This window comes from Sturnira hondurensis, unplaced genomic scaffold (assembly GCF_014824575.4).
Source record: "Sturnira hondurensis isolate 20B ecotype Veracruz unplaced genomic scaffold, ASM1482457v3 Scaffold0007406, whole genome shotgun sequence".
In the NCBI taxonomy this organism is placed as follows: domain Eukaryota; kingdom Metazoa; phylum Chordata; class Mammalia; order Chiroptera; family Phyllostomidae; genus Sturnira; species Sturnira hondurensis.
In genome coordinates this window covers 3,834,229-3,855,217 of record NW_028080037.1, presented here as the reverse complement: position 1 = coordinate 3,855,217, position 20,989 = coordinate 3,834,229, and the positions used below count along the sequence as shown (strand labels likewise).

The 20,989-nt window shown below is 60.5% G+C and overlaps 1 protein-coding gene and 1 long non-coding RNA gene across 5 annotated transcripts; both read right to left on the bottom strand.

Moving 5' to 3' along the window:
- Window positions 1–215: 215 nt before the first annotated feature.
- On the bottom strand, window positions 216–11,554 carry RHOF (ras homolog family member F, filopodia associated). Its single transcript, XM_037052021.1, has 5 exons — window positions 10,834–11,554; window positions 10,481–10,568; window positions 3,079–3,188; window positions 2,835–2,969; window positions 216–1,942 (listed from the first exon to the last, which is right to left on the bottom strand). The coding sequence occupies exons 1-5, from the start codon at window positions 10,969–10,971 to the stop codon at window positions 1,778–1,780; spliced, it is 636 nt and encodes a 211-aa protein (XP_036907916.1). The 5' UTR covers window positions 10,972–11,554; the 3' UTR covers window positions 216–1,777.
- A 975-nt stretch (window positions 11,555–12,529) lies between these two features.
- LOC118991066 (uncharacterized) lies at window positions 12,530–20,989 on the bottom strand. 4 transcript variants are annotated; one of them, XR_005067339.1, is made up of 4 exons: window positions 19,812–20,989; window positions 18,871–18,977; window positions 16,971–17,077; window positions 12,530–13,634 (listed from the first exon to the last, which is right to left on the bottom strand). It is a non-coding gene; the product is annotated as an uncharacterized LOC118991066 (long non-coding RNA). The 4 variants fall into 4 exon arrangements; XR_005067340.1 differs by having other exon boundaries at window positions 20,090–20,986; XR_005067341.1 differs by lacking the exon at window positions 19,812–20,989 and adding an exon at window positions 19,092–19,805.

Below are 20,989 nucleotides of genomic sequence, written 5' to 3'. Positions count from 1 at the left end.
CCGCCTCCACCTGGGCCTCCCAGCGGCCCGCTGGGCCCTCGGGTTTGCCCCCTGCCTCAGACCAGCGACTTTTAGCCTTTCCACTTCACGGAGCACGTAAACTACTAAAATTCTGCTGCACATCAAAAAATACATAATCCCCTCCCCCACCAAAAGAAAAAAGCCATAATTTCCATTCATTCATACTGGACAGCTATTGTGTTGGCTGTGGCCACTTTTTTTACTGGACCGTCTAAGGGAAAAGAGGTCAGTGCCCCTGACTAAATAGTCAGGTAGAGCTTCAGACACGTTGGGGCCTGCCAGCTGAAACCCACTGCCCTGGTCTGGATGGCACCAGCTTTCCCTGTAAAGGGCCAAGCGGCCCATCACAGCTGCCTCAGCCTGTGGCTGTGGGGCACGAGTGGCCGGGCACACATGAGTGAGCATGGCCGTCTTCCAATAAAACTTTATTTGCAAACAGAGTGGTGGCCAGATTTGGCTCACAGGCCATGGTTTGCTGACCTGGGGTCCTAAACCCTCATTTGTCCATGAGGCCCTGAATTCTGCCAGAACCAGAGGCCCTTGGACCGAACGCCCTGTTCTGTCCCCAGGGTGTGACACGGTCTCAGGGAACCTAGGTGAGGTGCAGTGGACTTCAGAGGGCTCTTTCCCTAGCAGGTGACTTCAGGAAGGCTCGGGCTTAGTGGCCACCCAGCAGTGTCTAGTCTTTGGTGGCGCTGACTTCTGTGCTCACTCGGGAACCAAGCAGCTCGGTCTCCGGCGTTAGAACCACCGGGGGCACGTGTTTAAACATTCCCGGACCTTCCTGAAGGAGGTTCAGTGAGTCTGCAGCTGGGGGGGCAGGGGGGGGGTGAGTCCATTCTCGAAAGAGTCCAGGGTGGTCCTGCTTTGGCTGAAGTGGCGGCTGTGAGGGGCAGAGGGGGCCTGATGGCTCTTTCATGGGCCGGCACTGTCCTTTCACAGACGGGGACAGTCTATAGAGAGAAGTGACTTGTCCAAGGTCAGGAGCTGGTGTTGCTTTCCATCTTGAGTTGGCGGCAGGGGGCTCCTGTGGGCGAGGAGACCCAGAGCAGGGGTCGCCAGGTGGTCCAGGGTGTTCGTTTTGCTTCCCGAGTCCCTCCTCCCCCTGGTCCTGTGCGTCTAGCTCTGGAAAACTGTTGGCCAAGCCAAAGGCTGGGACTGAAGTCCTCTGTGTGGGGCGGAGGGGGTGGAGTGGGGGCTGCCAGCCCCCACGTCCGGGGCCATTGTCTGTGTCCCCCTGATAGGCCTGGTCCCCTCATGGCCGAGAGTCCCAGGGGAAGGAAGCCAGGAGCTGGAGGATGCAGCCGGGTCTATCTCCTGAGCCCAGGGAGCCACAGGCTCGGGGCCCCTGGGGTGCGGCCAAATCCACAGTCACCCACACCGGAGCGTGGGCTTTAAGGACCTGCTGGGTGTGCGAAGGCAGACCCACACGGCTAGGGGAAGGTGTCAAGAGGGCACCCCAGAGTTCTGGGGACAACTGCCAGTTCCAGGGTACAGGGGAACCAAATCCAGCACCCTCACCCGCCGGCAGGAGGGTCCCAGATGCAGAGTTTATAGTCGGAGCCTCAGCAGGGAAAGGAGAGAGTTCGAGAACATCCCAAGAGTCTTGCCGCAGGCTCCGGGCAGCAGTCTCTGGAGGTGCCCAACCCTAAGTGCCCTCCAAGAGCCGGGCTGGAGTGGGACCCTGAGGAGTGGACCAGAGACCAGGGCCCGGTCAGTCCTGTCCTGAAGGCACGCGCCGCCCGGCCTGGAGGGGTCAGAGCAACAGGCACAGTGGGCGGTGCTTCCGCCGCTGCTCTTTCTTGAGGGCACTGAGGGCAACCTTGGCAGCCTCTCGGAAGACGTCCTCCACGTTCTCCCGAAATTTGGCTGAGCATTCCAGGTAGAGGGCGGCTCGGATCTGTTCGCAGGTGCTCAGGCCCTGGCGGAGGGGGGGAGGGCACACCGGGGCCAGCATTAGGTGAGGGGCCTGGAGCATGGAGTTGGGGGCTGCTTCAGTGGCTCTCAGGGGCGGAGGTCTTGGTGTGGGGCCTCTGTCCTCCACCCTGGGGCCGCCCTCGACAGTGGGTGGATGGAGCAGAGGGTCTGTGTGGCGTGGCCCCGCAGGCAGAAGCCCCTCCTGGCCTCCACCCCACCCCCTCTCCAACCTCAGGCAGAAGTGGGCTGAACTCTGAAGACGGGCGGGGTTGGCGGATGAGAGGAGCTGAAGGCCTGGAGACAGCCAGGGCTCCTGACACACCCCTCTCCCTTCCTGCAAGCTCCCTGCAGGCAAGGGGGCTTGCTCCCTGGGTAGAAAGTATCTGTTTCTAAGGCAAGTTTACTTTCATCAGTGTGTATTCCCTTTTATTAAATTTGATTAGTCCCCCGGCCTCTCCCAGAAGGCCACGGGGCTGGGCTGCCCAGGACGCTCGGGAGTCGGGGAGCTGCTTCCAGACCCGGGGCCTGCCCCTCAGGTCCCCGCGGGAGGGTGGTTAAGGGCCCAGATTCTGGAGCTGTAGTGACCTGGACGGCATATACGTCAGGCCCACTGTGTGACACTGGGCGAGCTCCTTGACCTCTCCAGCTCTGAACTGATCCCCTGAAAATGGTACCCACTTTGGGGTTATAAGGGTAAAACAAGGTAAAGTGCTTGGGTACATGGGTCATTGGTATTTTTAAATGGTTATTCTTAGAATCCTGTTTGCTTCAGCTGTCTGCAGCCCTGTTGCAGAAGCCAAAGGTCTGGGAGTCCTTTAGGCCACAGCTGTGCCAAGGGGCCCAGGCTGCCCGTGGTGGGGTGGGGGCGGGGAAGGGAGGGAGGCGCCCTGGCCTACCTGCAGGTAGGTGATAGGCTCTAGCTGAGCCGCCCGGAGCTTCCGCAGCTGCTCCTTGTCCTTCCTCAGGTCTGTCTTGCAGCCCACGAGCACCATGGGGGTCCCACGGCAGAAATGCGTGACCTCGGGGAACCACTGTGGAGGGAGAGGCTGGGTGTCAGGGCCTGGGCTGGTTCCAGAGTCCCTGTGCCCCCCCCACCCCCCCCACCCCCCCGAGGCAGGCAGGCTGGGAGACAGGCCTCACCTTGATGAGGACATTGTCATAGCTGGTAGGGTTCATGACATCATAGCAGATAAGCACCAGGTGGGTGTTCTGGTAGGACAGGGGCCGCAGCCGGTCATAGTCTTCCTGCCCTGGAACCAGAGAGTGGCTGGGGGTCAGGGAGGCACCCCGGCCTCATCCACCTGAGTCCCTGTCTGGACTCAGGTGGGTGCGGGGTTGGGGGTGTTCTGGACAAGTGACCAGTGTCTAGGCTTCAGTTTCCTCGGGTGGGGAACAGGTACAGCCCACCGTCCTGGCTGGGAGCAGGGATTAACTGAGAGAAAACCCTCACAGTCCTCAGAGTGGGGCCTGACCACGAGGTTGGAAAGCCGCCACAATTATGCAGGAGATGACGCTCCCGACCCCAACCACCCCCTCCCCGAAAACTCAAAGGAGCACGCCTCCCCCGCAGGCTCAGAGGTCTCAGGTGGAATTCATCCTGCCATTTCAGCCAACACAGGGAGGGGGAGGGAGGGCTGGAGGCGACAAGCAAGTCCCCACCCCACACAGCAGCTGTCACCCCCACCACACAGCAGACACATGGGGAGACATGTCTGATGCTTGGCCCCTGCCCAGCACCAACGGAGTCAGAGCCCAAGGCTGGGGGGGGACGGTGGGTTTGGTTTTTCAAAAATTTTTATATTTACAATGTCAAGCTCACAGATAAGTTGCCCAAAAGAGTGCCAAGAGCGCCTTCCCTCAGCCGCACCGAGTGTCTACATTCCGCCCCAGCTGGGTTCTCCACGTATAAACACTTTGGAGCACTTGCCAGGCGAGAGCACCCGGGGCCCCGCCCAGGATGCTGCCCTGCGGGTTTTCCGAGGGCCTCCTGAGAACGGGGGCGGCCTTTTCCGGACCCCAGTACCAGCGCCAAACTCGGGCAAGCAGCCCCTTGGCCCTGTGCTGGTCCCATCCACTGGCCGAGTGCAGACCTTGCTGGCCAACCCCCAGACCAGTGGCAGGGCACTGCGTGGAAGTTGTGCACTCGCTGTTGTACTGTGTGACTTTGACAAGCTCCCACAGAGAGTGCCCAGCGCCCTTCAGTCTCCTTGGCAACCCCCCAGCACCCCAGCAGAAGGGCAAGGTGACTTCTTCCACTCACCACGGAGGCCAGGAGTCCCCGCCCGGCCTCTCCCTCCCAGTGGCCGGTGCCCTTCACTCCTTCCTTGCCAAAGGCCTCTTCACGGAGCACAGCAGGCCAGGTCCTGCTTCTGGCCCCCACTGATGACAGGACAGTCACCCCTCTCTCTCCCCACCGGCTCCCCTTCTAACCAGAGCCCCCGAGCAGTGTGCAGAGGGTGGGCCCCAGGACTGTCCCTGCTGTCATTCAGACGAGAACGCCCCCAACACCACAGAAGGGGGGAGGGGTGGGCAGGGCCAGGCACACTCAGACCCTCCAGCCCTGTAGCCACAAAGCTGGAGAAATTCTTGTAAGAACGAGGGACTTGGCCCAGCATTCTCTTCCTGCCCGTGCTTTCCCCCTTCTGTCCCCACACTGTCCCTTCCCCTAACCTTGGTCCACGTCTTTCGTGACCTCTGCTGCCGGACGGTGCAGTCTCTAGCCTCACGTGGCTATTTAAACTAACATGGAAAATGCAGGTCCTCCGTTACTCCAGCCACATTTCGAGTGATGAGCTGCCACACGGGCTTGTGGCTCCTGTGACGACACAGGCGCAGGGCTTCTCCGTCACCGCTGCAGCACGGCCCCGCAGCAGCACGGCCCCTTCGGCGCCCAAGCAGCCCCTCCGTTCAGTTCTGAGTCTCGACTTCCTCCCACAGAAACAGCCGTGCTCTTCTCTGCCTCTGTGCGGACGCCGGGCCTCTATGGCGTGTGGCCCTGCTCGTGACGGTGGCGAACACGCTGTCACTCCCCCGGAGAAACCTGGCCGGGGTGGACACGGAGCTGGCAAAGGGGGCCTACTGCACCCCTCGTCTCTCCCCATCTGGCCTGGCTCGGGGGCACCCCGCCCTGTCTGTCCACACGGACTCCAGGGTGTCCTGCACTGTGTCCCGGTGGACCGCAAGCGCCCCGAGGGCAGGGGCCCTGTCTGTCCTCGAGCATTAATTCCTGGTCCCTGACCAGCATGACTCGGTGGGTGGGGTGTCGTTCTGCAAGCGGAGACAGTGCGGGTTCCAGCCCCAGTCAGGGCCGGTGCCTGGGCCGCGGGCGCAGTCCTTGGATGGGGTGCTTATGGGGGGCCACGTCCATGCTTCTCTCCCTCTTTCTCCCTCCCGTCCCCTCTAAGAAGAAATAAAATATTTTTAAAAAACGTAATTGCTGGCACCTCTCAGGCATCCGATCAAGACTGGCTGGTGGAGGTTTGGGAGCTGCTCACCTGTTGTCACATGGGGGGTGGGGGGACTGGGGCTGGGGTGCTCAGGTTTGCCCGCGACGGTTGGGGCAGCATTGAGAAGGGCAGAAGCCGGACTGCAGGGGCCGAAGGGGGCGTCAGGCCGAGCAGGCTCCCCCCAGGACGCCGCCCTCACTCTTGTCACCTCTTCTAGAAGGCTCTCCTCAGGTAGGAGCATGCCTCGGTCCCTCCTTTCCTTCAGGTGTCTGCCGGAGTGTCACCTCCTTTGAGAGAACTGCTCTGACACAGCCCCCTTGCTGGTCCGTCCCACGGGCTGACTGTGGCTTTATTTTTCTTTCTAGCTCGTCTCACCACCTGAGGTAGCGATGTTCTTCCATTTCTTGTTTGTTTGGCCTCCCCGTGGGGACAGACAGGGCCATCTCCGTGCTATTCACCGGGACCGAACTCCCTGGGACCCTGGCCAGTTCCTTTCCGTTTGTCGAATAGACAAGCGAGTGGACGAGGGGCCTCGACAATCCCCTTGGCCTTCAGTGTTTTCTTTCATCACCTGTGTTGATTTAAGCTGCCATGGGGTGGGGGTGGGGGGAAGGTAAGCTGGGTGGGGAGGGTTTTTCCTGTTAGGAGCCCAGGTGGCTGAGGGGGCATTTTTCAAGGTCACAGGCAGGCTCCCTGGGAGCTGGAGCGCCCACTCAGTCCCCAAATCCAAGGTCAGCTCCAGGCCAAGCCACTCTGAAGGGACCAGTTCTCCCTGGAAGCCTTCCCCAGCCTTCCCAATTGGGAATTAACCTCTGGACCTTGGATTCCTCGCCTGTGAGAGGGACGTGTGAGAAGCAGGCGAGCCTTGATGACAACAGTAATAAAAATGGACAGTGTCATTCTTTGACCACTGGGCCCCACACAAAGCCCTTGACCGGCCTGACTCCTCCTTCATCACTAGGACCCTGGACCTCGGGGCTGTGACCACATTTTACAGCTGCAGACACTGCAGCGCAGAGGCCAAGCGACTCGTCCACGGTCACACAGCTCTTCTTACAAAGAGGAAGCTTTGTGAGGGCAGGGGCCCACAGGCAGGACTTTTGGAGTACCTGTCTCACTCCGCCCCAAAGGACAGGAGCTATCCCCACTCGACAAACCCCAGCCCTGACCAGGTGGAGGAAAGGCTGCTGGCACAGCTGTCTCAAGGAGAGAGGGATTCTGGGAGGCGCTGGGCAGCCAGCCTGGGTCCCAGCTCCTCCTCCCGGTTGCCTTAATGGCTGGACTGTGCCTGGCTCAGCTGTCCCCAGGATCCAGGGTGGGCCTCCTCTCGCAGACCTGGCCAGCAGCGAGAAGGTGGCCTTGTGGGTGTTGTGACCTCATGCCTCTGTGGGCGGGGTGAGCGCCCTGGTCACCTCCCAGGTGAGTCAGGAGGGCTGGCTGCACGCAGACTCACCCTCCACGACTCACCTTCCGGCTCTGGGCCTCAGTTTCCTTATCTGGAGAAGGGAGTGACAACCCTGGCCCTGATACTGTAAGGAGAAGGCTTGCAGGCAGAGCAAGGCTGGGCAACGGTGAGGGTGAGGGACTGCTGCCGGGTTACCGCTGAAATGGGAACTTCCAAGAGGGACAGGGTCCTGGGGGAGGGCTCTAACCCTGGCTCTGCAGACCCCCAACTTTACAGGGTCCTCCAGCCACAGGGCAGCACAGCTGCCTGCCCATTTACCCGCAGTCACGCCAGGGCTTCCAGGCACACAGGTGTCCTACTCTGGCCTTTGCAGATGGGTTTCAGATGTTTAAAAAGCCCCAGCGTTTCATGCAAAAGGAAGCGTTTGTTTCTGGAGAGGAGGAAGTGAGGTGCGCACCCGCCTCCGGAGAGGGTGTTTCCTTTGTGGGCAGTCACCCCCCAGGGGCAGGGGTCTCGAAAGTGCGGAGCTAGAGTGAGGAGTCGGTGTCATCGAGCCACAGTGGTCCCGGAATTGGCTGGAGGACATACGCAGGGCAGTTGGGTCCCAGCTCTGGCCAGGGCGTTGGTCTGGGTGGGTGCAGGCCTCGTGAGAAGTGAAAGTGCCGGAAAAGGAACCCACTTTTACTAGAGCTCTGGGGCCCACGCCTCTGCGCGTCCTCACCCGCGACTGGTCCAGGCCGAGGACCCACGGCTTCGGCTCCCCAAGCCTCCAGTGCTCCTGGCTTCTGGACACCGCTTTTGTCTCTGAGTCCTTGTGTTAGCAAGTCCTCTGCCCCTATTTTTTCTAGTGTCCCCATCGCAGGCGGGGATGACAACCACAGATAGCGCCCCACCTTCCTGGTCAGTCCCCACTCCATCCTGCGATGCCTCAACCCTGGGCCCCACCCCGAGGCCCCAATAGGCCTGTCTCTTGTGGGTGTCTTAACATCCCACCCCGCCCTCGCCTCCCCCCTGCCCAGGAAACTTCAGACCTCACCACAGCTTCCTGTCTCTGAGGGTGTCGGTGAGGGTGTTGGGGCGGCAGGCGAGGCTGCTGGGACAGGGGGTGCTCACAGCCCCTGCCTCCCTTCGGCTTTGAGCACTGAGAGCTCCATGCACCCTCTGTCACTGCGCGCGTCTGTGACTGTCCCCACAGGATGGAGACAAGCAGCCTGACCAGCTGCCCCCGGGGGCCCTTGTGGAGGGAAATTCACCTGACCCAGAGCCTCCCCCGTCCCAGAAATCTAGTCAGCCCTGCTTGGTTGGAAAGACGCCGCCGCCCTGCACCCTCCCATCCCTGGACCCCCTTGCCGCAGAGTCTAGCCTATCAGGTTCTAGAACCTTCTACAACTCTTACTAGACTCGTCTCCAGCTTGGTCACTCCCTTCACTGCTTAGTCTCCACCTTTCTCCATCTGGTCCCCTGGCCATCCTTGTCCAGTACATTCCCCAGATATCTGCCCATGTGCACACAGAGACGAACGTCATCGCCCTTGTCACCCGGGGCCTCTCCGGGGCTCTCTCTGCATCTGGGCTGCTTCTCCATTCATTCCACAAGCCTGCCACAGGCCAGGCACCCAGTGTCTCCGCCACACTCCTCCAAAGGGGGGGGGTCCCGTGAGGAGGGAGCAAGCCCCGCCCTTCCCTAAGCTGCCCTGCCCACTGGGGGCCAGTTTGCTCCCCCGACTCCACTGAAAGGTGCCCTGCAGCCAACGCAGTGGGGCGCGGGGCGCACAGAGCCCCGCAGAGCCACAAACTGTGCTCTGGCCTGGATGGGGTGGGAGTGGGGGGGCTCCAAAACCATGCGGACACTTCGTGAGCTCGTCCCCAGAGCCAGTCTCTGGGCTGAGTGCTGCATGTCGTCACACGGGCCTCGTTCAGTCTCACAACAGTTTCAGCCCCTGTTACAGATGAGGAAACCGGGGCCCAGGTGAACCCAGCGACACCCAGCCGGAGAGCTGGCATGAAAGCCCAGGTCTGACTCCAAAGCTTGTGGTCATGCGGACGAACGGGGTGAGCATTGCCCTGGTGGTCACATGAATCTGATGACGCAGGGGACAGAGCTGCCTCCATCCCCCCACCCCCAAAGTGGCTCTTTGAGCAAATCCTTTTTTAAAACAAGAGGCTTTCTAGAACCTTCGCGTGACAACCTACCCTGACATGTTCATTGAGCATCTTTCTCTGGGCCAGACCAGGAAAGAGCTGGCCCCCGCGAGAGGTCTAATGGGGGAGGCAGCAAGAGACACTTAACCATAAGGTCTGAGAGGAGCCGCCCTGAGGGCAGAGGGCGGAGGGGACAGAGAGACGATCCCCCTGTCAGTCCCTGACCTGCCAGCGCTCCACCCAGAGCCCCCTCCCTGGGCCCAGACAGGAAATGTGAAACTGAGCAGCCCAAACACACCAAATTGTTACTGCTGTCGTGGCCACACCCCTGGGAATTGCCCAGAAGCCTTCAGGGAGCAAGACACATCCCGGTTCTGGGGGCAGCCCTGCAGGGTCCTCACCCAGTAGGTCCTTAGAGGCCACTACAGGCACGGATACACCCAAACCGCAAAGCCTGCCGGCAGTCAGGCACAGAGGGGGCGTCTGGGACTGGCACAGTCAGTCCCTTTCCTCGCACTCCAGGTAGACCCGAGATGCTAATGGCAGCGCGGGTGGGGTGTCTGGATGTTGGCTCCATTCCAGGCCAGCCAGAGACTTCACCTCATACACACAGGGCTTGCCTGGGGAAGGGGCGCCGCATGACAGGGTTCGGTGCAGGTTACTAAACACTGAGTCACAAAGGCTGGGTGAGGCGCCAGATGGGGATCCTGACCTTTGCTCCCCAGTGTTTGTGCAGGTCCAGAGGGGAGCCCGGGTGAGAAAGAAACTCCCTGAGGCAGGCAGCGCCCCCCTCCCCACCAGCGGCACCCCAATCCTCTCTTTGCCTGTGCTCCTCCCACCCATCCCCAGCAGCAGGGGCGGGTGAGTGATGCAGGCAGCGCAATAAACCCGCTAGGAGCTGCAGGTGGCAGCAAGAACCTGCTTCCCAGACTCCCCAGAGCTCAGTTCCTTCCTCAGGGCCTGTTTCTTCCAGGGAGCCAGGGAGGCACAGCACTGTAGCCACAGGCTGCAATTGATAGGGCACAGAATTCCAGAACCGCCCACGGCAGGCAGCCCCTGGAACCCCACAAGGGTGGGAATCAAAATTTGCGTTCACAGGACCCTGGAGCCGCAGGGCTGTCGGCCACAGAATCTGGGAGTCCCAAGCGCTGATCTGTAGCCCAGAATATTCTAGACGTAGGACCCAGAGGTATCCTAGCACCAGAGGCCCCAAATCTGGGGCTCACAGAATCCGAGAAGACAGGTAACGAGGGGAAATCCTGGCTCCAAGGGAAGCAGAAGGAAGCCCACGATTTTCTGGAACCATAGGAGAGGAGCAAAGCCCTTGGCTCTCACTACACCAGTGCTGGGTGGAGGCCGGGGAGCTCATCTGGGCGGAACACCCTCCTTTTACAGATGGGGTGACTGAGGTGCTCTCTGCCATCAGGGTCACCCCTCTCCTGTCTCCAGGAACCATAGGCCGTCAGGGCCCCGCGGAGGCTGGCGGCGGGGATGGCCGCGGGAATTCCCGCGGGGATGTCTGGGCAGGGGAACCCTCTGGGCGGACTCACCGGCGGTGTCGTAGAGGTTCAGGGTCACCTCCTTGCTGCCCACGGTCACACTGGCCGTGTACTTCTCAAACACGGATGGGGCGTAGCGCTGTGGGGTAAGGGTTGGCTCTTCAGGAGTGCGGCGGAGTCCCCTTCTACCTTCGCCCCATCCGGCTCAGTCCCCCTCACACCAGGAGGCTCCGGAATTCCCGAGGGGGAGACCCGGGGTGGTGGCCGACACCCGGCGCGCAGGACGGCGGGGACCCCGGGCCGGGCTCGGTGCAAGCTGAGGGCCGCCTCTTGCCCTCCCGGGGCCCCGGCCCAGCCCCCCTCTCCATCCTGCGCCCTCCAGCGCCCCCCTCCGCGGTCCTCACCTCGGGGAAGGAGCCCTGGCTGTACACCATGAGCAGCGAAGTCTTGCCGCAGCCGCCATCGCCCACGATCACAATCTTCAGCTCCTTCCTGCCCGGGCCCGGGGCGGCGGCCTGTGCCGGGGTCCTGGAGGCGTCCATGGCACGGAGCCCGCAGACCTGGCAGACCTGGCGGCAGCGCGCGGGGAACAGTGCCGGGCAGATACCGGCGGAGGCGGGGCCGCGACAAGCCCCGCCCCTTCGCGGCTAGCGCCGCCTCCGCCAGGCAGCCACCCAGGCCAACCTCCAGCCTCAGTTTCCTTCCTGCTTGGCTGCCAGCACGGGGCTTTCACCTCTCAGTTGCGGGGAAACTGAGATAACTGAGGAACGGGATGCTCAGCCGCACAAACAGCTCCTGACCACGTTCCCTCCTCCCGCTCTTAATGGCGCGCACCCCACTGTCAAGATCCCACCGTTTCCGCAGCTCCTCACTGGGCACCCCCAGTTGGCAGGCTCCGCCCCCTGCCAGGGGCTCTTTGATTGGCTGGTTCCGACAGGGACTCTTTGATTGGCGAACTGTGCCCCCCACCCAGCACCCGGGTTCGTGGAGCCTCGGTGTCGAGCTTGGGGTGAAGCCCCCTACTTGCCCTGCTCCAGCTGTGGCCTGTGGCATGTCTGCCTGTGACCTGTTTCCCCACAGGAGGTAGGTTGGTGGTGCCAGGGAAGATGCTGGCATGGGGGGGGGTCTGTCTACCCACCTGGTCTGGGGCTCCCCGCGCCTGTGTGGGTGCGCGGGTTGCGGGTGGGGAGTAGTGGTTTCGCTTACCCCCACCTCCGTAAGAGTGCAAAGTGGACTTGTGGCGCCCTCTGCCGGGCGATCGCCTCGGTGCAGGTGAGCACCCCAAACTACGTGTAGCTGGGAGACTTTTTAGTACGGGTAAGAGGTCTTAAAAGAGCAGGACACCCAGATGCGGCTCTGGCCAGGAGAGCGCTGGCTGAGACCAGCTGGGCCCCTTGCCCATTTTGGACATTGATAACCCTTACCTCCATACAGCATCTGAATTAGGTATTCTCCAGCCACCAGCCACATCCCAAGGATTCTCCCCAATCTTCCCACCACCCTGACCAAAGCAGCTACTTACAAAACACTCACATGCCAAGTACTACAGGGTGGCTGGCTGCCATCACCCGTCCCCACCCTGCCCCCTGCGAACCTGGGCTGATTTCCTTTTACAAACCAGGCCACTGGTAGGAGGAATGGCAGGAGACCCCTGGAGCAGGTGAGGGCAGGCAGATTAGGCACTGGGGCATGGCCAAATGAGCTAGCAGGGCCTCCCAGGCTGGGTGGGACCTCCAAGAGGGGCTGGCAGGATGCAGGATCTTTCTGCCCCTACCCCACCCAGAAGGTTACCAACTTTCAAGTTCTCAGCAAAGATGAGGCAAACTTGACTTCAAGGGAGGAAATTGCCAACCTGGCAATTTTAGAAATGCCGGGTCAAGGTTTTCAGTGGATGCAAGGCATGGTCTGACCGCCAGAGGGCAGCAGCGACCGCCCGTGGAAGCCTCAAAAGAGCCAGAGCTGTGAAGAGGTGATATTGTACCTGAAGGCCCTGGTTTTTTAGGTTGTTGGGTGGAAGCCCTACCCTGTGACCAAACCAGATGGTATCGGCCGGGTCAAGCACCCTTAGAAAAATTACCAGGAACTCATTCTTTTTTTTTCAAACACAAGTTTATTGAGAAGCAATTGTATTCTTGCCTGTAAGGACCTCAGAGGTTGAGAGGTGTTGGGGGGTAGGTGAACTAATAAAAAGCTTGGCAAGTGTAGGGCAGGCCGGCCAGAAGGGTACCCAGCTGGGGCAAATGCATGGTGGCTGAAAAACCCTGCCAGGTTTGGCAGAGGCTGGGGAATGAGGAGGGAGGCCAGGGGCTGTTGTCAAGGTAACAGGGGTTAGCTCAGGAGGGCCTGGCTGCCAGGCTCAAGCAGGGGGCACTGGACAGAAGGCTCCTGAACAGGCCCAGCCAAAGCTGGACCCTCGAGCTCTCTTTGGAGACCACAGAGGAGCTGTGATGGCTGGTGAGGCAGCCTCGGGTTGGCAGGAGAACAGACCAGGCCCACAGACAGGTCAGAAATGACCCCAGGGAAGAGGGAAGAGGGTTTGGAGTGAAGGGAGGAGGACCAGCCACTCACCTTTGTGGCCTCATCTCCAGCCTGACCCAGCTGCAGCTGGGACCCTAAAGTGCAGGGAGGGACTGGGAGAGGAAGGGAGGGAGGGGCGTGGGGAGAATTCCCTTAGGCGGCCCCACCCTGAGTGAACTAGGCCAGAAGAAGCCACAGCAGCCCATGGGGAGGGCTCCCAACTACCCTCAAAATCCTCAAACCCCAGTGTCCACCATCCACTTGAGAAACAGGGTGATAATTCTTTTTTTAAGCATCTTAAAAATTTAATTACTGTTCAAGCGGTAATTCTGACTTACGGCTGAACCACTTACACTACGTGAAGAGGAGGGAGGAGAGGAAAGGGCATCCCCAGCCCTGCCTGGGTCTGGGCAGAACAGCTGACACGGGCCCCAGCCCCCCACCTGGCCAAGGGCTGGCAGAATCCCAGCCTGAGGGGAGAGGGTGTGAGGGGGGCCCAGCTGAGTGGGGGGTCCCTGTAGCTAAAAATACCCAGCAACCAGGCCAGCTGCTCAGCTCCCTGGAGGTGGTGGGGCCAGGGCAGGCCAGCTGCGGCCCTGGGCGCACCCACGCACCCAGGAGCCCTGCTTTCTTACCCGTGGGATGTTCCAAGGCCCCAGGTCATTCTGCCTCTAGTCACCAGGAACTCCTGGGGAGATTGAGGAAAAGCAAGAAAGATGCTTTAAACTGTTCCTCACCACAGAGCCGCTGAGATGCCAAAGCCAGGTGGGCTGGCCAGATGGCCCATGCCACAGTGAGACCACGTGAGCTAGGGAGAGACCTGGACCCACTCTCCTCTCGTCGGGACAGGGTCTGGCAGCACAGGTGAGGATGGCTAATGACAATGCCCAGGACTTCCTTCCCTGGGGACTCCGAATGTCCCCAGAGGTCACAGCACACCTGAGGAGTCACCCACTCTGCATGAGGCTGAAGACACTGAACCTGCATAGACTAAACTATTCTCTGAGGTCCCAGAGATGGGAGGTGGCCCAGGTGGCCTGGGGAGTCACTGCCATCCAAAAAGCTTCCCCTCACAAAGCCAGCTTCAGAAATGGCTCAAGAGGTTACCTGCCAACTTCCTCCTCGTGGGTTACATGGGAAAACCCATGCTCCCAGAGGGGCAGAGACCTGCTAAGGTCACTGGCCAGGTGGAGACAGCAGCAGACCCAAACGGCCTTGAGATGGCAGGGTGCCTCTCTCTATAGTCCACGTGGCTACATCTCCACCCAGAGGGTCCAAAAGGTCGTATTCCGCGCCGGGGCTCTCCCTCTCAGTGGCTGCGCCGGAAGAGGCGGGACTCTGGTGTCCAGTGGTAAGGCAAGTCCGGCCAGCCCGCTGCCCTTCCGCTGGCGTGGCCCTCTCCAGGCAGGCTCCAGGCCAGGAGCGCCCCGCCCACCGCCCCCTGGGTGACCGGTGGGCGGGGCCACCCTCTGGGCCTGGAGGAATGACAGCGTGCTGGGCCCCTCCCTGGCCCAGGAGGTGATGGGGTTGGGGGTGGGGGCACAAAGAAACGAGGAGTAAAAGAGAAGGGAAAGCGGGGAGCACGTATGCTGAAGGGGGGGTTCCAGGTCAGGTCACCAGGACACCTCTCCCAAGAATCACACCCAGACCACACAGTTCAGCACCTAATTGCTTCCTAATTGCTCCCAGGGCAAGAGTGGAAAAACTGGCTGCACCCTGGCCCGCAGGCAGCAGGCAAAAGGGGAGGGTTTCAGTGAATTATTGAACAATCTGCAGCCACAGCAGGTCAAGACCCCTGCCTCTGCGGCCTCAAGGGCCCTACCCAAAGGGACAAGACACCCTCAGGCGGGAGGTGAGATGGAGTTGAGACTTGAAGGGGCTCCTCAGCCGCACAGCTGAACTGAAACCTGAGGTCTGGGGAAGGAGGGAAGAGGTGCATCGACTTTGACAAAGGGGTGCGGTGGGGTGCACCCCCTTGCCCCCCAGCAAAGGACAAGACGGACCTCACCCAACTAATCTGGGACAGGAGAGTCCAAGGCTTGGGAGCCAGAAAGAGCAGCACTCAGGTCACTCGCAGCCAAACAGCTTTCCTGGCTCCCGCTGGCGATGCCAGCAGACAACTGGCACGGGAGGGCGCCCGAAATAACCCAGACAGCTGGGGCGAGGGGGTGCCACAGACACAGGCGCTGGGCTGTTCGTCAAGACACCTGGAACCCGGTCCTGGCCTCGGGTGGTGGCCTCATGACCTTGGGTGAGTCATTTATATGCTGAGGGGAGGGGTGGGCGTGTGACCCCAAATCCTGAGTGTTCACAGAGCAGAGGGCAGGCCACCAGCCAGACTCAGACGACATGCGAGTTAGAATGACACTGCCTCCCGCCTTCCTTCAGGGAGCCCAGGCCCTGAGGCTCAGCCACGTGCTCGGGGTGGAGCTGGAAAGCAGCCCAGCCCCCATTTGGAATGGAGGCTAACCAGTGTGAAGCCTGAACATGCTGCTGGCCCCCTTCCTCGCAGTTAATCCTCTGGACAGTGACAGCGTACAATGCTATCATTTTACATGGAGACTCACCCAAGGTCGCCGGCACCTCGGAGACTCAAGCCCACAGACACCTGCCTCAGACCCTCCCCTGATTAAGNCGAGTTAGAATGACACTGCCTCCCGCCTTCCTTCAGGGAGCCCAGGCCCTGAGGCTCAGCCACGTGCTCGGGGTGGAGCTGGAAAGCAGCCCAGCCCCCATTTGGAATGGAGGCTAACCAGTGTGAAGCCTGAACACGCTGCTGGCCCCCTTCCTCGCAGTTAATCCTCTGGACAGTGACAGCGTACAATGCTATCATTTTACACGGAGACTCACCCAAGGTCGCCGGCACCTCGGAGACTCAAGCCCACAGACACCTGCCTCAGACCCTCCCCTGATTAAGCACCAAGGTGACTGCAAAGAAAACATCAGGGGCAAGTCCTGCAGGCCCCCCACACCTCAGCTTGGCCCTCGCACCGGGGGGCGTGACAGCGGGCAGGGCTGATCTGATACAGAAGCCAAGCTGCGAGCCAAACGGGGGAGGGAGCTCAAACGTGGCCCCTGAACCCAAATGGCTCATCAAAGTCTTCACATACTAGAGGCCGCATCGGGTGGGGTCCGGAGATCAAGGGCCACACGGTGTCCAGCTGTGGAGCTTCCCGGAGACAAAGAGACCGGGACACTGCAGCACAGCTTGTGTCAGAACCAACAGAGCGTTGCCATTATTACCAGGCCAACGACTCTGTGCCAAGCACTGGGCTCTCTCATCAGCACCACCTGGGGCTTTGTCCCAAATACACGTTCTCAGGCCCCACCAACGGAACCAGGAACCCGAGGGTCGCCAGGAATCAGTTCTCCAGTGACTCGGCAGCACACTTGCCCGAGAAGCACTGACCCAGCCCCGCTCGCCACCCTAGCGAGGTCGCAGCACGCAAACAAACGGCGGCCGCTGTGCGCTACTCCAGCTACGGCTGGTTTCGGTGTGGGGGGTGGGGAGGTAATCGTGGGAATTCCCAGGAAGCAGAAGAGGCAAGAAGCCTCTCAGAGGAAGCCGGCCCAGACCTCAGGCCCCGTGCTTCACCTTCCCAGCAGCCAGACACAGGAGGGGAAGGGCCCTCGCTCAACCATTCTCCCCACCGGCGGACACTGAGGACAGGAAGGAAGGGCCTGAGCAGGGCTGGGCTTCCTGGCAGCCGAGGTGTCTTTCAGAGGCATCCAGGACCCATCCCCCACCACAAAACACCACTGGGAAACACTCGCCAGCGCTGTCGGCCTCTCCTGCGCTACTAAATAGGCAGAGAATTGCACGCCCCAACTCTGACAACAGAGGCTGACAGGCAGGGATGGATGGGCCCAGCAGGCCGCCGATTTCACACACACAGCCCGGCACATCTGTGTGGGGGAGGGGCTGCAGAACGAGTTTAACGAGTTGGAGGTGTCCGCCCTCCCAGGGCTCCAGGCCAAAGCCCCCCAAATCCCCCTTACAGATTGGGAAAGGCCTCACGCCTACCTTACTGGGAGGACTGTCAGAGCCAAACTAGGCCTGCTCCTGCTGTTCGGAGGAGGACGGTCCACTCTGGGGGGGACCGACGTGTTGCCCCTTCTCTGGCCAGAAGCCTGGGGATGGGAGGGAGAAGCCGGAGGATTAGGGAGGTAATGGCCACAAACCAGATAGGATCTCCGTAACGGAAGGGGATCCTTACAACTGCCTCCCCCCTTTTCTAGCTGCCAAGGCGCCCTCACTCTGGAATGGTTCAGAGCGGGGGTGGCTGAGTCACCAAGGTTCAGCCCAAGCAAAAATCAGCAGCAGGCGACTCATCTGCATTTCCAAAGGTCCGCCCCGTCCGCATTCCTTCCCCCAGCGAGGGCCAGAGATATACGAGGTTTCCCCCTCGAGCCCTCCGCCCGGGGGCGGGGGGGGGGGGCGCAGGCCTCAACCCCTACCTCTAGCCTCTAGAGCTTGTTTGGAGGGCATGACCTGGACAACCAGCTCGGGTGTCGGTGGCTTCCGTGAGGGCCTCCCGCCCAAACTGAGGGAGGACTAGGGACCCCCAGCACCTTGGGCTTCACTACTAAAGGGCGGTTGCTAATCCAACGTGCGCACAGAAGCCCGATGTACAGCCTGGGGCTGGAGGGCAGCCTCCAGGCCCGGATCGGCTACTTGGCCCTTTGCTGCTGGCTCCTGCTCTGGAGGGAGGGCAGCCAGGCCTCCTGGTGCCCGCCAGGGGCCCCGACTTGGGTGCAAGGTCCCCCGCCAGCTGTGCATCACGGACTCCACGTCGAGGCCTCCGGGCCAGGGGCGTCCACGCGGGCGGCGGCCTGGAGCGTGGGCGACCAGGCGCCGGCCTCCCCTCCCCCCGCCTGCCCTCCTCCCTCCCTCCCTCCCCCCGCCTGGCGCTCGGCCGCCGCCACCGCCCCAGCCGCGGGCGGCGCGCGAAATGGCGCCGGTCTGTTCGCCTCGCCTCGCCTCGCGGAGGCAAGCGCGGGAGCCCCAGCGCGCGACGCCCCCAGACCCCGGGGCCCCCGAAACGGCCTCCGCGACCAGCCCGTGGCTCGGAGTGCTGTGCCCTCCGGACTCTCGGGGGCCGCGGGGACGCCGCCTGCTCCGGGCGCCCAACGGCAACCGGGGAAGGAGGGAGGAAGGACGCGGAGAGCGGCGGCCACGAGCCGCCCGGCCCCGGCCCCGTTCTGAACCTGAAAATAAAACTCGTGTTTGGGAGGGAGGCGCGCGCGGCCGGGGGAACCGGCGACGCCTGGGCCGCAGGCGGGAGAGTTGCTGCGTCACGGTGCTAACATGGACGCCGGCCTTTGTCCTTTGTTGCCGCGGAGGCGCAGGCGCGGCCGGAGCCGGCCGAACGGGCGCCGGGGCGCCAGACCCACAGCTCCAGCGAGAGGGGCCCGAGGCCGGGCGGGCACGTCTCCTGGTCCTTCACGCCCCCCCACCCCACCAACCACTCCACCAACGAAGCACTTCCACTCCTCCTCCCCACCGAGGCTCGCACCGAGAGGGGCGAGGGGCAGGCGGCGACGCGGGCGCCCGAGGCCGCTGGGGGGCCTCTCCTCCGGACCCCGGCAGAGGGGTCCGAAGACCCCTCCTCGGCCCCCACCCCGACCGAGGCCCGCTCCCAAACTCAAAGCCCCAGAAACCTCCTTCTCCCCTCAGCTCCCAGGCATCTGCAGCCCTTGGCCTGCTCGGCATAAACAAGAGTTCCTCGAAGGGGGCAAAAAGCATTTTTTTTTTTTTTTTGTCTCTTCAACTTACCCGCTCGGCCAGGTGCCATGGAGTCTGGAAGATCAGACTGGGCGGAGGGTTGGGAGGTGTTATTGGAAAAAAATATCTCGGGGGGGGGGGGACTTGTTTAGTTGGGGGTTTTGGGGGAGACGGTGGTGCCTTTTTTTGTAGTTGTTACCTTTTTTGTAAGTTACACTCTCATGGCATTTTCTGTCCTTCCAACTTCTGTGAACTTTCCAGGGTTGGGTTGGCACAAGGCGGCTTCGCTGAGGGCCGTGTACTGCTCTGGACATGGCAATGGTGGGACCGTCATTAAGAGACAAAAGGCGAAAACACACAGTCAGATCAAACAAAAGGCAAAAAAGACATGCGGCCACCCCAACCACCATCGAAAAATACCCGCAAGTGAACGTTGGTGTTTGGCTCAAACCAGCCAGGACTTGTTTTCCAGTTTTAATCTAGTTTCCTGTGACGGCTTTTCGTCTGTTGGACACAAAGAGGTCTTCCTTTTCCCCTCACCCACTCCTCTAGCGAGACCAGGAGAAAAACAAGAGCTGTTTTTCTTCAAGTAGATCGATTTTCAAAGAAAGTGTACCTGTTTCCTGGGAAGAAAGCTGACTAGCATTTACTGCTGTACACATTCTCAAAAGCTTAAAAGCTAGAGCCTTGGCTTTAAAAAGCAAAAATCGTCTACAAGCATTTTTACTGGCTTATGTTAGACAAGAGCGACACAGACAGACATGCAGATGAAGGTTCGGAAAAATAAGGACATCTCAGCAACATTAACATGAAAACTACACTGGTAAGGACGATGGATTGGCTACTTACAATGCACAAGTTTTTTTTAAAAACTTAAAAAAGGAGTAAGAACTGCTTACAAGTTGTTGCTGCCATTTCGCTAGTCCCTAAAACTATACATTTAAAACATTACCTTAAAAAAAGAGAGAGAGAGAGCAGAAGGAGTTAATAAGATGGCCAGGTTTAAGTGTTTAATAGAGGAAACTATACATATTTAAAAATTTATTGTTCAGTCGAGAGAATACAGATTAAGACAGCTCCAAGCTTCCCCCCCACCCCCCACTCACCCAAGTTGAAAAAAAAGAAAAATATGTCATTTACTTAGGTTTTTTTTTTTTGGAATTCAAAATTGTTAACTGCTGACATTAAGGGTGTGCTATGACCTAGTTATATAAGACAAAGATGGATTCCAAGTCATAAAGGAAAAATCCAGAGTTTTTTTAAAAAAATAAAAATAAAAATAAAGTCTTCTTTCTTCCAACTGTGAATCCTTTAGCCTGGTGACCCCTTGTTACAACACAACAGTGAAGCGTCCTGAACGGGATGGTGGAGGAGCCAAAGGAAGAACATTCCCCATTTGCAACAAAGGAAAAACCCACTTGGCCATTTAATTCCATTGCAGAAAAATGGCTCCCCTCATCTGTTGGCCTCTCCTTGGTGTCTGATGAAGGATGTTTGCAGATCGGCGTCTAATAACTCAAGCCGGATAGAAGCCGCACGCTGATTGGCCGCCGCGCCCGGCCGCCCGGCTCCAGCCAATTACCTCCCCACCGCCCCGCGGCAAACCCCGAAAAGAGCCCCAATGTGACACTCGGCACCACGAGAGCCCCGGCGAGACGCCGGCCCGCCGCGGCCGCCCCGGCCCGGGAGGCGAGAGGGGGCTGCACGCGCGCCCTCGCCCAGCCCGGGAGCCTCGCAGTTGAACTCGCAAGATGGAAGCCGCGCGCTGATTGGCCGCCGCCTCTGCCCGGACCTTTAATAAAGAAAGGGGAAGGAAAAGATAAATGCAAAAAAAGGGGGGAACTCTCTCTCCTCTCTCTCTCCTCTGCTGGTGGTGGAGGAAGAAGGGGGTGGGGGGAGACAACCATGTGTTCTGGACAATTACAGGGCGCTGCTCGCCCAAAATAAAAACAGTGCAAGAGGCTTCTATCAGCCAGGTCCAGGCGAGGGCCGCATCCTCCCAGGAATGTGAATGCTAATGTGGTTAAAATCCTGGTTTCCCCTCCTGAGCTCTGCCCCCGGGGGCGCGGGGGAGGGGGTCGCGGGGCAGAGGAGGAAGCCGGCGCGGAGATACCTCGATTGCAACGCGCCCGGGGCCGCCTGTGCCTGCGCCCGCGGCTCCAGCGCCCAGACACACAATTAGACCCCAAATCCCCGGCCCTGTCCCTCGGGCCCCCGCGCGCCCACCTCCGGCCTCGGCAGTTTGGAAACAGTTGTGGAGGCCCGAGGCTCACGCCGCGGCCCGGAGGGTAGCTTCGGCCGCGGGAGGTAGAGCCCGG

Excerpts from the sequence above, each read along its gene's own strand:
- RHOF (XM_037052021.1), bottom strand. The coding sequence starts at position 10,971 with ATGGACGCCTCCAGGACCCCGGCACAGGCCGCCGCCCCGGGCCCGGGC. Across the intron at positions 3,189-10,480 it reads GAACCTCTACGACACCGCCG|GGCAGGAAGACTATGACCGG; the intron begins GTGAGTCCGCCC and ends CTCTGGTTCCAG. Across the intron at positions 2,970-3,078 it reads ATGACAATGTCCTCATCAAG|TGGTTCCCCGAGGTCACGCA; the intron begins GTGAGGCCTGTC and ends CTCCCTCCACAG.